The 17,253-nt window shown below is 37.7% G+C and overlaps 1 protein-coding gene across 1 annotated transcript; it reads right to left on the bottom strand.

Moving 5' to 3' along the window:
• Window positions 1-474: 474 nt before the first annotated feature.
• On the bottom strand, window positions 475-14,943 carry BLOC1S5 (biogenesis of lysosomal organelles complex 1 subunit 5). The gene is made up of 5 exons (XM_084509296.1): window positions 14,772-14,943; window positions 14,127-14,209; window positions 12,812-12,941; window positions 8,891-8,949; window positions 475-2,564 (listed from the first exon to the last, which is right to left on the bottom strand). The coding sequence occupies exons 1-5, from the start codon at window positions 14,920-14,922 to the stop codon at window positions 2,385-2,387; spliced, it is 603 nt and encodes a 200-aa protein (XP_084365422.1). The 5' UTR covers window positions 14,923-14,943; the 3' UTR covers window positions 475-2,384.
• Window positions 14,944-17,253: the final 2,310 nt, after the last annotated feature.

Below are 17,253 nucleotides of genomic sequence, written 5' to 3'. Positions count from 1 at the left end.
TCTCTGTGGAACACGGTTGTGCCCAGACAGCCCATAGTATCACCTTGCTAGAATACCGATGAAGATAAGAATTGTATCTGTCAGATATGTTCTGTTTTGAGACAATCAGACATGATAAGTTTTGACCTTTTTTTTTTTTTTTTTAGCGTTTGAAGAGAAAAAATGCTTTAAGTGTTGGAATGTTGGAAAGTGCCTTCAAAGACAATTAGACAATTTATGGATTTCCAGTTAAATCAAAAACTAAAGCATATCATATAAAAATGAAAATTACTGAATAAATACTGAATAAAATAACATAGCATCAGATGGTCTTTGGGTAGTCCTGCAACAAATAAAAGTTTGCCAATAGGCAAAGAAAAGTGTTTTCAAACGATCTTCAGCATAAAAATTTCTGTGAGACTCTAAAAGAGGAACACATTTTCAATGTTAATATTTAGAAGCTTTTCAAAGAATCCACAGCACACAATACAGAAGTTTTTGGAAATACCTCTTTATTTTTCAGTGGATACCCAACTTGCAACAAGTGTATCATTGCTTAACAGCTCTCAAATTGAAAAAAGTACTAAAATGTACAGTTCCAGTGCAGTTAATTAGGTATTGAAGTCTTAATAAAAATGATCAGTGCAAAAATAAAATTAATTCAGTATACTGTTAGATGCATTTTGTTATAAAGGTATTTGAGCTTTGAGCACATATACATTAAAACAATCTGGTAAGACAGAAGCCTTTTTGAGTTTGCCCTTAAAACAAAGTCATTCCACATCCAATTATAAAGACAGGCAAGAACTTCTAAGTTGAATACTGAGCTTAGTTATGACATTCATAAGTGGGTGCATAAGCTGAGAAATGTAACAGAGGTCACCTTCTGTTCAGACAGGGGTTGTTAAAAATGAAGCTTCCCTGTTTTTAATGTGTGGGATACCCATGAGACATCTATGTTTTTTCCATCCACAACAGAGAATTAACAACATTCCAGCATGCCCCAGTGTCGGCAAGTTCTCTTTTTCAGTCCAGATGCATGATGATGATTGATGAAGCTGTCAGGCCTACAGTAGCAGGCAGAGCAACCTGGCAGGAATTCAGTGTTACTGAAAGAAATCTCAAATACTTATTCCATCTCTTCTACTAACTTTAATCACACTATCAACATGCTGCCAGGAATGGAGCCTTGACACCAAGCCATAAATTTACACAAGCAACCATTGTCACCACACTACCATTGCCATACAGGTAAAGGGTAAATTCTGTTTATTTTTACCTGTTTCCATTCTATATATTGGACGCCAGTTAAATTATGGAAACATATTTCCTGTATTACCGGTTAGCTTGCAGCAGATTTCATTAAGGTACTATGTCTCATTTTGCTTGGTTAATGAACTGATTATGTTAACTTCTTCAGTTACACTGCTGTTAAATAAAAGTTTTAAATAAAGGAAAGCAATACAGGAGCTTCACATACTCCATATGAGTAATGGTTAGTAAGGAAAAAAAAAATCAGTACTACAAGCATTTTACTACTAATGTGATCATTTGTTAGACTGAAAAAGAAACAAAAGTTTCCTCAGCTGGTTTATAAAGTTCTGATAAGTTTATCTTAAGTAAACCAACAGCATGTCATATATTTAAGGTAGATACTTGAATTAGCTTTGTAGATAGTACAAGACCAATATGCTTCTCATGATTACTCTTGAGCTTGTTTTAACTTTGTGTAGAACAGTAAAGCTTAAAAAGAGAGTTCTGAGATATTTACAAGGAGAGGAAAGTGGTTCTTGACAAAACTCACCATTTCTATATTAGGAAAACAACATTTAAATCTCAGTTTTACTTCGTAATACTGACCATAGGGATCAGAAGTTGGAGTTTTAACTGGATTTACAGCTTTGCTGAGACCTCTCACCACTGAAGTTTCAAAGTCTATTCTGTAAAATAAGTTGGTTTTCCTGAAATCTACAGAAAAGGATTTACAGATTTCCCAGTGAATTCTCAGCTAACTATGGATGGAGACTATTATACCTACTCTTTCTTGGAAAAGGGCAGTGGTTGCACACTGGGATGGTTAATGTTACATTAAGCTCTATTTCCCCAAAAGATATGATACGCTCTGCAAATGGAAGAGAATTCCAATTTGCAACTCCCTGAGCCGATGTAGTCACAATGTCATTTCCAATTCTACCTTCCAAGAAACTAAGAAATACTGGCATTCCACTTGCCCTGAACAAAGATAGGCACTTAAGTTGAAAGTATGCAAAACTTTTCTTCCCATACCAAATACGTAGAGGAGATTCTTCTTTTATCTTACTTGTTTCATCTTTCCAAAAGAATCTCAATTTAAGTCAGAAGCAATTGAGTAATGGCATAAAACCAGCACTACTAAAAAAAAGCTCTTAAAAAGAAACGTATTTGGCCAGTTCCTTCTCCATCTCAGAATACTGCTCTTTGAGGCGCTCCATAGCTTTTCTGTGCTCTTCATCCACCTCTGCTTGTTTATTCTGTTGTTCTTTCATGAACGACTCCCACTGGGCTATGCGATTCTCTTCATCAGCCATTACCTTGTCAGCCTGAAGCTGAAGAGAAAAATGGGAAGATTTAGCAATCATTGCTAGATAGAAATAGCCATGAAATCTAAACTTAATTCATCAGAGAAACTGGGATTTTACTTCAGTAGAAATGAAAGTAACAAACAAAATAAATACAAATAAAGGAAAACGAAAATCGTAAAACACAGTAAATGCAAAAGAAATGGTTAAATGTTTGATACTTTTAACGATAGCATCAGCAACAGTACCTTTTCTGCAGCCTGGTGAAAATTAACTAAATAAACAGACACTTCAGAATTACTAGTCCAATTCTGTTGGTCTCTAAAAAGATTATACTAGTTGCATTAATTCCTCCTTTGACTACAGACAAAGTTAGAAGCCCTGTAAGCATCTGATATAAACCTGGATTATCTCACAAAGACTTCATTTTAAAGATGAATTTCTTATCTTGGAAGCGTGGTATTTAGCCCCTTTATTATAGAAAAAAAATAAAAATCAGTATGAATGGACATTCCCTCACCACTCCATTCTCATTTGTTGAAACAAAAGCATTTTTCACATTCCTGAATACATTTTTAAAACTAGAAGCACACCACACTTCTGTTATACCACAACGATGAGGTTCAGTATAGCCATCAGATCAAAGAAAGTATTGATAAAAAAAAAAAATCCTCTAACAAAAGAAGAAAAGAGCAAAATACAAAGAACAACATAAATATACAATGTTTTCAAACTGGCAGTTGGTTTTTCTGCTCTAGCCAGCTCTCTCTCATTGTGATTAATGTTTTCCTTTATAAACAAATTATTTTCTCCCTCAGAATTTCATTCTGCTTGGCTTCTGGTAAGCTTGATTCCTTTCACTCTCCTGTCTTAGAGAAGAGAAAAAATCCAGCTATCTAGAGAGATCATACACGCATCCAATATAGATGTACTTCTGCAGACTTTTTGCATGCAATATTAATAGTCTGGCTTCCTTACGCTTGAGTCACAATAAATTTAGACAGTTGCTCTTACATTTGCTCTGTCTTCCAGCAAAAGAAAGGATTCATCTTCCTTATTTTCTTCTTTTTTGTGTATCAGGAATGTTTGTTTTCTATGTATAGCACTTCTGTGCAGGAATAAATACTGCTATAGGCTTCAATAGACATCTGACATTTTTGTCAACTACATGCAATGAAAACCCATTTCTACAGTCTTCAACACGTTCTATGCACTGCTCTCCAAGATCACACATTTTAGGTTAAATACACAGCATTTCATATACGTTATAACGGTATTACGCCAACTTCTGTTTTGTCTGCCACAGATACCACCTACTAACAAAATATACTAGTGTGTACTACCAGTTCCACTAGCACGCTTTATTTTTTGAAACTGCCAATGTATTACACACTTACTGACAGGATCACACAGAGCCTACTTGAACTACACTCTTGACAAAACCACGCTCTGGAAAAAAATAAATAGTTTGCAAGGAACATGAAACTTTTATTCTTCTGCTTATTATTTTTAAGTTCCACAGCACCACTTCTACCTAAGGATATAAAATGATTTACCAGGCAAAACAACTGAAGAGATTTTGAGAGTATGAAACAACTAAGTTCAGTTTATCAAAACTAACTGTGCAACCAAATGCAATTGCTAACAGATGGATGTCTTTGGGTACAGTCTTTACAAATGATGTATATTCTGCAGTGTAAGTTTGCTTCTTACTAGAAAGTAAAGAATCTGTACAGGAGAGACCTATGAATGCCACAGCTGTGGGAAAGCTTCAGTTGGCACTGCAATCTTGTTAGACATCAGAGAAGAATGAAAGAGAGAAATTGTGACCAAGGACAGATTTTTCCTACACCCATATTCCAAGATCCAAACTGCAACAGACATTGTCTCTGAAGCTAAGGCACTACACAGCTTCCATCATCCAAGCATTCACTGCTGTCTTGTAGCAGCTGCTACTGTGGTACAGCCTCTTCTTGCTCAGAACACCAGTAACAGCCTCTTGTGGACCCAAGCTCCCACAAAGGACACTAACACCTAACTCCAGCATATAAGCAAGACACTAAAAGATTAAGTTTCTTGGCACAAGATGACTTTCACATTGTAGCTCTGCAAGTTCCCTTCATATTGGCCCTGTTTTTGTTCTCTTTCTACAACATTCTCCACTCTTACCATATCCTCTTTTTACCCAGTGCTATTTACTTCACTGCTTTATTCAATTGACTGTAACATACAGGAGGAAAAACTAACGAAATGAAGACACCATGCACAAAATATTGTGCCCTAGCTGTAACTGTAGCTCTAGCACTGCTAGAAAGCATTGAGATCCGTAAAGGTGGATGAAATAATCTCTCATTAACTGTGCCATTGATAGATATGAAAAATCCTTAAAATGCAAATGTTTAGATATCTTGACATGGATGCATACTGGTTAAGTCAAAAGGCCAGTTTCAAAAAGCAGTTTCCAAAAATCAACACCATTAGGTAAATCAGTGATCTGTAGAGACAATGTTGAGCATTTTATAATATCAATTTGTAATTTCCATACTTCTAGATTTGTAGAAAGTTTGTTTTCCAGAAAACAATACATGTATGTTTTGATAACGTGCCTGGCAAATGACTTTACAGGGCGATTTCATAAAGGTGGGGAAAATAGCATCTTCATTTTAAGATTAAAAAAAATCAGGTTATTTTTCATCTGTTCGTTATTTAGGAAACTTTCCAATGCCCTTGTATTACATGTCTCACTCCTCAAAGACTAACCACTCAAACCTGAAGAAATATTAAATTTAAATATTAATAAAAATAGGCACTATCTCCTCAAGCTTCAGGATCCCTAGTTATGAAGAATTAATTCTATTAATATTTAAATTCTCTGTATGTAGAGAAGAACAATACTTCAGTGAACATCATTTAAGAGGTAAAATCTTTGAAATACATATGTTCTCTTGCTAAAGATAATAAAATAAAACAAAGATAAGGCTCTAGGCATCTCCTGTCCTTGCTGGTATTGAGTATGACAACAGTAAGAAGAATAATCGCTTTCTAGAGATTTATATCATACATCAGTGATACTGATATATAATTCCAATAATTCTTTCTTAAGTTAGAAAATAAATTTATCACGACTAAAATAATTGTTAATAATTCACCCTCCAACTTCTGCATGTTGTCAGAATTTTTGCATTCAGCAAATGTTTAACAGAATTCCAAGCAATCTCAAACATGCTACTGGTGTTGGTTTGAAAAAAAAATAAGTATCTCACTTCTAAGATAATAAATACATTCTAGCGAATTATCATCCGTACAAAACTGTGATCTGTATGCATGTGGGAAAGACCCCAGCTACATGCAGAGCAGTCTGTTTTGAGATGTTAGAATTGTTTGAGAAAGTATCTTTTTACTTACAGAATCTAACTCACATACTCCAACTCACAAGACAGTCTCAATATTACAGAGCAACAGAACAGTGCAGGTTCAGTCTCTACCGTTTCCTTAACCAGATGTATTCACTGGGCAAGTGAGGAGACAGAACTGAAAACTTTTTTTGGTTATGGCATTAAACCTGATGGCGGGAACCTATTTCCAGTTCCTGATACACTGAATAATTAAGCTTTTGATAAATGCTGCCTATAACTATTCCAAACGTTAGAACAGTTGCTTATTCTTATGTGCTTTTTTAATATCAGTTGTTTCAAAGGAATAAAGAACTGATAGATGCCCTTTGTAGGCATCTACAAATTGATTAACGTAGGCATCAACGTGTAGGTTGAAGAGAGTAACACCGTCATTTCTACAGATACTTACATGTATTTACAAATCTGAATTCATCAAATCAATGACTCGCATCAAATGTCTAAACAATAATCCAAAATCCAACAAAAATCCAAAGAACTTCGGTAGCTGTACCCCTTAACTGACATAGAGCATTAAGAGACTCAGGGGCATTTGCATATTCATGTTCAGTTAGGAAGCACTTCTGCTTTACTACACAGCACAAAATAAAGCATGCATTCTGGATAAGTAGGTATTCATATTTTAGGAAGGTAGAATGTTTTTTTCTAAAATCCAGAGAGTACTTGTGGAAATAATAAATACTTATCTTCTGATTTGATAAAATCAATGTTTTTACTGTCACGAAGAAGGTAATAACACCTGAATGTTCAAAAATGTGTGTACAATTGCATGAGAAAACATTCTTCATCCTATTGAACATATATATAAATATATCTAAGAAATCAAATTATTCTTTCATGAAGAGCAATGATTCAGTGTTATTTTCTGTATTTTTAAACTCATAACTTTGCAAAACTAACCCAACTATCTTAAAGATAAATTTAAATAAGGCATTTTTTTGAAAAAATGAAAATGATTATAAAACCATTTTTAATAAATATTGTATACTACTTCAGTTTGAAAGATGGTAATGATTTCTTGTATACTGTACTGAATCACCCAAGTTGGTTTTATTTATTACCGTTTTTTTTGTTTTTTTTTTTTTACAGTCAATGATTATACAAAAACTAACATTTGTAAAAACAGATTTTTTTTTCAGTAGCATTGTTTTTAGTATTACTCAGGTTATTTTTGCTGAAATTTAAAACAAACAAAAAATCAAGCCAAATGCCACATCTTTTGAGGCTTTGAGGCACAGACTAGCTTTCTTACCATACTAGTTCGTGTTACAAGCAACGAAAGGTAAAGTTAGAACAGGAAGCATTAGGCAGCTTCCAGTATAAGCCTGCAATCTTCCAAATAAAATGAGTGAAACTTTTTTACAAAAAAAAAAAAAAAAAAATCAATGAGACGAGATTCCTCAAATGCTTCTTCCAATGACAATCCTGTAATCACAAGTTACTTTACACAATCTCCCTTTTGCTACTTGGCTGATACCAATAACAGAAAGAAACTGAAAAAAAAAAAAGAAAAAAGCTGATAAAGCAAATAATTTTCAAATTCATTCTGTTCAGCAGAAATGGAATTCATTTCACTGAGGGATGTAACACAAATCACTTGACACCATATCTTACCCAAAACAACCAAACCAATAATGTCAATGTCTTTTTTTGTTTTTCTTTTCTTTTCTTTTCCAAAACACATGATTTCGGAAAGAAAAGTATGTAAAAAATATTTCTCCTTGAGTGGCTGAACTGCGGTGACAGCTTGTATCTGTAATTCAGAAAAACATATCTACCTGCTACTATTCACATTTGGAAAGTTTCAAAGCCAAAAAGTCTTACTATACAAGCTTAAAAAGAAACATTACAAATTCTGAATAGCTTTTAGCACGCTCTAGTGCATTATAAATTTTCTGAATGGAAACATAGGGCAAATATTCTAAAAAAAATAAATAGTTACTGTTCTTATTAAATGAGTTCATTTTATAATATATTTTTTTTCATTAAAGTTCTACTTCAGACAGTAGAACTATAAGAAGAATTTCCTACTTCAGCCCTCTCCCAATATCTACACTTGTGTTGGGCACAAGCAAACTTTGTCAGGGTTCAGTAGTGTGCTATTCACACAGTATTGGTATTCAACTGCAACTGGACTGCCCATCTTCACTGATTACAAAAAGGAAAGAAAAACATGACTATTGAATTATATAAATCAATGCACAGCCTATTTTGTGTGATGGCCACAGAAATGTCTTCTGTTTTTCTCAACTACTACATGATTACTTGCAAAGTTTTATTTATAAAAAGATAACATTGAAATACAATCATGAAGGACTAATGGGAATACATTAAACTAATTTCTTGTATAATTTTCCAAATTTTAGATTCACAGCACATGTATTTCAAATGAGCGAAATGTAGCCAACTGAAAAGATTCCAATGATTCGCATGTTCCTATAATACAGCCCTTCATTAAATAACCCATCCACAAGTGAAAAAAAAAATGCTTCCTTTTCAAGGAGCAATACATATAATATGCTCAATGTTCTCAGCTAACTAGGAAAGATTTACATTTCCATTCTGGTAGGTTAGTAGGTGTTTTTTGTTCCACAGAAAATAATTTTTTTAATTTAAGCTTTCCCTATATGTGACAAATATTATAGTCTCAGCAAGGAGGGAAAATAAAGCAAAGGAAATAAAATAAAAAATAGTTTCCACACATCAGGAGATCATAGGAAGAACTAGTGATCCATTAAGCTTGCAGTCCTAAAACATATATGCTGCTGCAATATGCACTTTATAAGCATAAAAATAACTCCAAATCTTTTACTGCAAGTATATAAAATATAGAAAAGTACATTTTTGATTTGCTATACTGAAGGCAGGTAGACTTGCTGTAGAAGCAAGTAAGACTTTTGCTTAGTTCACATTATAAAAATCTATCCATTCATCCTTTACCTTCCTTTCTTCATGTTCCCTCTCTTGGAGTCTGTGGATCATATTGTTGGAAGCTTGCACTGAAACAACAAATCACAGTAGATCAGTCTGCTGTTCTAAATCAAAGAGAATTTTGCCTGAAAGGGATTTAAATCACTTAAGGCTGTTGCTCATCAAATGTTGTATGACACTGTGTCACTAACCTCTGCAAAAAAGATTTGTCAGTGCTTGCAGAAAATGCATTATATTGCTAACTATACGTAGGCACATCACTGACTTCAACCCTTGTGCGTGTTCTAGAAGCCAAAATGAGAAAGGCAGCCAAATCCTTTTGTGCCCATATTCCTTAATGTTGCTGACAAGCTGGAGTGTAACAGCAACTCAAAAGAAAAACTCACAAGTCAGTAGGTAGGAACAGATGACCAGGGATTATGTTTAAGTTCTTTGTTTCTTGTTTTTCCCCTCCAAATATAAGAAGTAATTTAGTAAAAACAATCTGCACTGATAACATCTTTATGCTGGAGTCAGCCTCTTCTATCCTAAAACTAAGTCTAAGAGAACTTGCCAATGGAAATAGAAACTGTATTTCTACATAGTTTTTCCCCCTAACTCATTAAATAGTTAATTTAATTCTGCATTAATTAATTTCTCCAAAACAATCACTTCTCTCACTAATACAGCCTAGTTATGAGAAATGTATTAGTCATTTATCATCACCTTAAAACTGTATTAGCTCGTGACTTCTCACACCAGCTGGAAGGCTTCTGCCCCCAAAAGGGCTTGCCGTTACAAAATAGGTTCACTGCCCTTGCAGGTGAAAAGGAGCGGGGAGTGCCATGAAATGGAGCATCTCTGGTGGCTAAGCCTGAGCCACTCAGGCCCATTACAATAAAGCAGCAAGTGATAGCGGTGGCAGACTCCCTGCCGCAAGCAACCGAGGCTCCCACTTGTCAATCTAATTTGTCATCTAGGGAAGTTTGCTGCTTCCTGGTGGCTCACACTCGGGATGTTGTGAAAAGGCTACAAAGGCACAACTGTCCCTTGGGCTCCCCATCTGCTGCTCTTCCACATAGACACCAGTGATACCGCAGGGGTGAGCTCCAGAGTAGGGAGAATGACTACAGGACTCTGGGGACAGTGGTCAAGGACGTGAGGATTCTGGTTGTGTTATCCTAAACCTTCCTGGTGATGGAGACTTAACAGATCCTGTGGGTTAACAGCTGGTTATGCAGCTGATGCTGGCATCAGGGTTTTGTTTCTAGGAGTGTAAGACCCCCCCCCCGAGGTTTCAACAGCTGCTTGGAAAAGACAGGATTGACATGACTAAATAGGGCAGAAGTAGCTCTGCCAACAGGCCGGCAGACCTGTCAGGGACAGCCTGGGACTAGGAATGACAGCAGATGAAGTGATTCCTCAAAAAAATACATTAAAAAAAATAAGGAAATTGGGAACAGGGTGGGCAAGCCAAGGGGCTGAGACAATCATAACAGAAGGGACACAGCAATCACAAAAACAGAGATGAAGTGGAAACACTCCAAGTGTGGGCACCTAAAGAAGTGTCTGCACAACAGCCTTACAGTGAAAGCTCTCAAGCCTGTGCTGGGGATAATGTCAGGCTTGGGAGGCTCTCGGAAATGTCTCTATGCTAATGCACATAGCATGAGGAACAAATAGTAGTTTGAAGTCTGCGTACAGGGCTACCACCTCACTGGGATCAGAGGTACATGATGTGACTGGAGTGCTACAGTGGGTGGGTACGGGCTCTTTTGAAGGACAAGTTGGGAAGGTGAGGAGGGGAGGTTGCCCTTTATATGAGTGAGCAGCAAGAATGCAGAGCTTTCTGCCCTGGAATGGATCAGGAGCCAGTCAAAAGCTTCATTTTCAAGGATCACTTCCTCCATGCTCCAGGAAGGTCCATCCCAACATATAGGAAATCAAACAAAGGCAACAGGAGGCTTGAATGGATGAGCAAGTTGCTTCTAACTGAATCCAGCCATAAAAAGGAAGTGTGTAAGAAGTGGAACCAGAGGCAGGGGACCCAAGAAGAGCATAGATCTTGTGGGGACATGGTTAGGAAGGCCAAGGCTGTGAAGCGCAAGATAGCATTCTAAAAGGACATAAACAGAAAAAAGGAAAACTAGGGAAAATGCAAGCCCTGTGCTGAATGAGACAGGGCTCATTCATATCCATCAGTGACCAAGATGCAGAGTGCACCAGCAGCAGGTTTGCAGATGATGCACAACTGATAGACAGTATGGTTGTGCTGCCATTCAGAGGGACCTCAATAGGCTGAAGAACTGGCCTACGATGCATCACAAAGTTCCACAAAGGAAAATGACAAATCTTACATCTGTGTTGGAATAACACCAGGCACCAACACCCACTGAGGGCCAACATCCTGGACTCCCTTAGGAAAAGCACTGCCAGCCGGGCAAGGGAGATGATCCTTCACCCCTGCTTGGCACTGGTGAGGCCAGTGGTGTGCTACTGTCTGCTTCTGGACAAGCAAGGAAAAGCAAGGAAAAGCAAGGAAGGAACAGACTTACTGGAGCAAGTCTCATGCAGGGCCAAAAAGATGATTAAGAGACTGAAGCACCTCTCTTGAGAACAGGCTGGAAGAGCTGGGAATTACCAGCCTGAAGAACAGGAGGCTCAGAGGAGATCTTATAAATGCGAATAAATATCTGATGGTAGGGAATGAAGATGAGGAAGCCAGAATCTTCCCTGTAGAAACACATGAGATTCTCTGTAGAAACACAAGAAAACACTTTTTTCCTGGAAGGGTGGTTGAATACTGTAATAGCTTGCTCAGGGAGGTTGTGGAATCTCCATCTGTAGAGATATGCAAAACCCAGCTGGCCACAGCTCTGAACAACCTACTTGAGCAGGGAGGTTGGACAAAATGACCTCCAGAGGTCCCCTGCAACTTCAACAAATCTGTGATTCCATATATTCCCATCTGTCATTCCTTACTATGAACAATGTATCGTGCAGATAGACATTGGAGAGTCGGGGAGTAATATCAACAGTTCATTCCTTTCTGAAGGTATTAGAACATATGCCTTATGTACATGACTAAATGATAGCTTTGAAATATTTTCCTGCAACCTTGTTACGTGTATAGCATCATTACCGCTTGTTATTCTACATATTCCAGATGCTGCACAAGTAAGCTATATGAAATTAAACGTTTACAAAGTGCTACACATAAAATGAAATAGCCACACTGATAACTTTCAACAGCATAAATTTGGTAGTTAAAGCTTTATGGCCACAGTCTCTTAGAGTATCTTGTTCAGAAGCTGAATGATCAGGAAAAAAATGCTGAAATTTTATTACAACAAATTTTAAACTTCCTTCTAAAAATGTAAGCAATAAAAAGTTTATTAAATCCTTATAACTTTGAAACTAGGATTAGCATACAAGAATTATTACAACTACCACATTTGCAACTAAAGATAATAGCACATTTCATATCTCAGATCTACATACCAGCAAGATTTGTTTTAAATTGTGGGAGGAGCCAGTATTATGCTTTCCCATGGAAAAATCAAGAAACTCGAAGGTCACATCACAGCATGTTTCCAAAAAAAAAAAAAAAACCAACCCACCATAAACTTGAGATTCTGTCTAAAGCTTTAGATAACATGGAGCAAATACCATCCTGGTTTTAAGTGAATAGTGTAAGTTTGACCTGAAATAGCTTTGACTGAAGTCAGCCAAAAACTTTAATGTAATCTTAGTTGGCTGGGACCAATACATAGCAAAAAATGTCCCTGTTATTTTTCCTTTTTAAATTTTCAGAGAAATGAGAACAAAGTATGAAAGTGGTAGAAAATTTACCTAAGGATGGTAATCTTTCCACAAATCATACTTGGAATCCAAACTATTTATTATTCCTCAAAATGACACAACAAGGGAAATAAGAAACAACTTGCTTACATCTCTTGAGTACTTCATTCAGATTGTCATGCATTGACTGCTCACACTTGGGAAGAATGTTTTCATTTGCTTCAAAGATAGTGCTCTTTAGATTTTCAAGTACTCGTAGTTCTCGGAGGCCACGTTTTTCCTGCCAGAAGAATTTAAAGACAATGAATGGATAACAAGAAATTACACTTTCCAAAATAAGAGAGTTTCCCAGTTGATAAACTGGCTTTTATCTCAAGAATTGTACCATTGTTTACTAAAGTGTTACTCTGCTTACTTAGCACAATTGTTAAAATAAGTTTTGTGGGAAAAAATAGAACAAGACATCAGTTGCAGTGAGAGAAATAATTGAATTTAGTTACGATTCTGTAATTGGGTTTCAAAATTCCCTTCCTATGAAAAGACATACAAAAGTATTTTGTGCATCCTATTCAGAAAGGTCAAAGAAAAATTATTCTTTGAGACTTTCAGACATATACAACACACATCTGATGAGAGCCTAGTTCACATACTTATTTTGCTAAACCAGTACTGGGAGAAGTTAGATCTGCTTGAAATATTAGCTACAACCTTGAGGAAAAAAATAAATTAATGTAATTTATTAAAAAAAAAAAAAATCTCTGCAGACAAGAAGTCTAAAGCATAACCATAGTTTTTTCAGGATTAATTTTAAGATTTTAAATCCCAATTTTTTTAAGAATAAGAATATATTCTTACAAATAGCCTGTTGAGACAAGATACTACTTTTCTAAGGTTTTGCTGCCATCTTGTGGACACTATTAAGCTTCGAAGCAAATGTATGTTAGAACAGCTTTTATACCTTCAGTACTTTAGCTTTATTCAGACAATCAGGCAACATTCATTCAATTTTTAATGATTTTCTCACTTAGCATAATGTGATCCTTTTCTCTTCCAGAAACATCAATTTTTGTTCCATGAAGGTAAGTAAAGCAAAATTCAATTACAAGTGCAAGCTGAATCCATCTGAAGTACAAGCCAGTTCCTTTATCAGACACAATTCTATACCAACAGCATTTTTGTTGAACCTAAGAGACTTATTTAAGACAGCAGAACTACATCGTTCCCCTCCGTTGATATTCCTACCAGTCTTTTGAAGGAAATAAAAAGTTTTGAACAGGGCATATGTATTAAGTGGAGTCCTAAATTTATCATTCTTTACCAAAGATGCAAACACATACTACAGGTGCAGTAATCATTCTGGGCAAGAAATGCATGCCAAATCTTTCTGAAGCAAATTACAAATGCATTCAAAGCTCTAAAAAGATGCTAAAACTGCATGAAGTCTCAGTAAAAAACAAATACTTACTTCAAATTCTTTAACAAAGTATCGTATTTCTCCCTGAATTACTGGTCTGTGATCCAGCAGTCTTGAATAGATTTCCCCGACATCTAGAAGATTAACAAAAGTTAGTTTTTCTCTCATGTTCCATACTTGGCTACACAACGCATGTTGGCACAACATACTTAAATACACAGGGCACTCATGCTCACCAGAAACATACAAAATCAAAAGAACAGCAGAATGCTGTTAGCTAGCTTTCCTATTTATGCAGCAAACCACTGACTTAAATAAAATACAATGTATCAACAGACCAGGTGCCACAGACACCTTGCTGTGAACGTTCCCCTCTGCCTTCTGTCACCCTGTTTTCAGCCTCCTCCTCAGCACACGGCTTCCAGATCTGACAGTTAACGGCAGTAAAGAATTGATACACAGAAGAACTTAAGGCTGCAGTTCAACAGAAATTCACAGCTTAAGATGTGGGAGCCTCCTGCAGTGAGGGACAACCGGAAAGCTCACTATACTGCCACACTACCGGCTGTGTTCCAGGGCTAAGGACGTGAAACACACTCACGCAAACACAAGTATTTACGATATTTGTGCATCCTGCATTTGCCCCACAGCCCCAGCCACTCCCCAGCGAGAAACGCACGACCCCCGCGGGCCTACCCTTGATGATAGGCTGAAGCAGGGCCCCGGCAGACAGCGCCTCCCGCTTCCTATCGCCGGGCAGGGCCAGGGGCAGGGGTAAGGGCAGGGCCAGGGGCAAGGGCAGGGCCGCCCCGCTCCGGCCGGGGGACGCGGGGCCTGCCCTGCTCATGGCGCCCGGCGCCGCGGCCTCCCCGTGACGCCATCACCGTGCGCCCGCCGCCGTTGCCATGGCAACCGCGGGGCCTGCCCCAGGATGAAGCTGCTGGGCCGGGCCGAAGGGGGGCGCCTGGTGGGGGGGGGGGGACGAATCTCCTAGGCAGTCCTGCTCTCCTCTGGCACCCCGCGCTGTTCCGGAAACTAAATAAAAAATACAAACAAAAATAATTAAAAAAACAAACACCAATCAAACGAAAACAACCCACCACCACCACAAGGTGCAGTTGCTAGTTTTAATAGATGAGGCCTGAATTCACATAAATCAGTTTGCTTCCGAAAAATCATTAGTCGTGGTTTATGAAAATTAAGACAAGTAGTCTACTTCATAAACAAAGGAAAAAATGACTTAAAGTCCCTTCGTGTTCCTTTTACCCATCAGGAAATGTTCTGTATACTTCCCACCCTTACAAGTTATTAACTTTACAATATATTAACCACAATTTTTCTTGTTATCCTTTCTGTTTTGTACTATATATACACAATAACTTTTAGAACAGCATGTTTCTTTCCAATAGCATGATCCAATATCCTTAGGTCATTGCACCTATAGTGTTAATTGCATCTATACTTATTTTATTTTTCTGCCCATCAACCTATCCTGTCCAGGTCCCTCTGCAGGGCCTTCCTACCCTGTGGCAGGTCGATACTTCCCCCGAACTTGGTATCATCTGCAAACTAACTGAGGGTGCACTCAATTCCCTCATCCAATAAAGATATTAAGGAGGATGGGTCCCAACACTGGCCCCCGGGGAACACCCCTGGTGACAGGTCACCAGCTGGGTTTCACCCCATTCACCACCACTCTCTGGGCCCGGCTGTTCAGCCGGTTTTTAACCCAGCAGAGTGTACCTGTCCAAACCATGGGCTGCCAGCTTCTCCAGGAGAATGCTGCGGGAGACCGTGTCAAAGGCCTTGCTGAAGTCTAGGTAGACTACGTCAACAGGCTTTCCCTCATCCCCCACGCAGGTCATAGAAGGAGATGAGGTTGGTCAGGCAGTACGTGCCTTTCATGAACGCATGCTGGCTGGGTCTGATCCCCCGGTGGTCTCACATACGTTGTGTGATTGCATTCAAGACAACCTGTTCCATCACCTTTCCTGGCACTGAGGTCGGGCTGCCAGGCCTGTAGTTCCTCGGGTCCTCCCTATGACCCTTCTTATAGATGGGCATCACATTAGAAAGTCTTCAGTCATCCGGCATCTCTCCAGATGACCACAACCACTGATAGATGATGGAAAGAGGCCTGGCAATTACATCCACCAACTTCCTCAGCACCCTTGGGTGGATGTCATCTGGCCGTATGGACTTGTGGCAGTCCAGGTGGAGCAGCAGGACTCTGACTATTTCCACCTGAGCTTTGGAGGGGTTTTTCTGCTCCTCATCCCAGACTTCCAGGTCAGGAAGCTGAGTACCCCGAGGATATGTGGTCTGGCTAGTAAAGGCAGGTGCAAAGAAAGCATTAAGAACCTCAGCCTTTTCCTTATCCTCTGTAGTCATGTTCCCAACCATGTTCAGTAATGAATGGAGATTCTCTTTGGACCTCCTCTTGCCATTAGTATACTTATAAAAACATTTTTTTTTGTTTTGTTATGAAAGTAGAACTGGACCACGAATTCTGCTAAAGCAGCTGCCACCTATGACATTCAGACTTGGAGTACCTGAAAGGAGGCGTTCTAGCTGGCACAGTTACTATTGTTTAGTAGAAAACAGAAAGTTTTTTGTTGCTTTTAGAATTTACTTTTGTCCACATTCTATTCTGCCTAGCATTTGTAAGTAGGAACAATTGTCTGAGTGAGAAAAATTAGGACTTCTTTCATGTATGAAATCATTACATGAAACAAACAAACAAACAAAAAATCCCATTACTCAATCCTGTATCCCATCATCAAAGCTCAGAAATTGCTCACTGAAAAAAAAAATAAAAAAAAAAATACATAGAATCTTCCAAAATCAGTCTTGAAACTGAGTGAACTAGAATCATTCTCTCCCCAAAAATCTGTTATCCACTATGGGTAAAATCTTCTTATATAATAAAATGAATCTTACAGTGGGAGGTGTTGAATACTTCAACTAAAGTTATAATTAAATTCAGCATATATAAACTAAAATACTTTCTTACTCCTTCACTGTTGCATAGTCTGTAAATATTACATGTTAAATAGACAATAATTAGCAGAGATAAGAATCATTAAAACAAAATTCTGTTCCCTTTCACATACTTTTTTTTTTTTTTTTTTTTTTTTTGTTCCCAAAGTAACCATCTCGCAATCTATAGATTAGTATT

The sequence above is a fragment of the Aythya ferina genome (genome assembly GCF_964211825.1).
Source record: "Aythya ferina genome assembly, chromosome: 2".
Taxonomy (NCBI): domain Eukaryota; kingdom Metazoa; phylum Chordata; class Aves; order Anseriformes; family Anatidae; genus Aythya; species Aythya ferina.
This window is presented reverse-complemented; position numbering and strand designations above follow the sequence as displayed.

What these genes read in the sequence shown, in the direction of transcription:
- BLOC1S5 (XM_084509296.1), bottom strand. Translation starts at nt 14,922, where the DNA reads ATGAGCAGGGCAGGCCCCGCGTCCCCCGGCCGGAGCGGGGCGGCCCTG. An exon ending in GCTTCAGCCTATCATCAAGG is followed by an intron (nt 14,210 to 14,771) that starts GTAGGCCCGCGG and finishes TTAATCTTCTAG; the next exon opens with ATGTCGGGGAAATCTATTCA. An exon ending in ACTTTGTTAAAGAATTTGAA is followed by an intron (nt 12,942 to 14,126) that starts GTAAGTATTTGT and finishes TTCTTCTGGCAG; the next exon opens with GAAAAACGTGGCCTCCGAGA.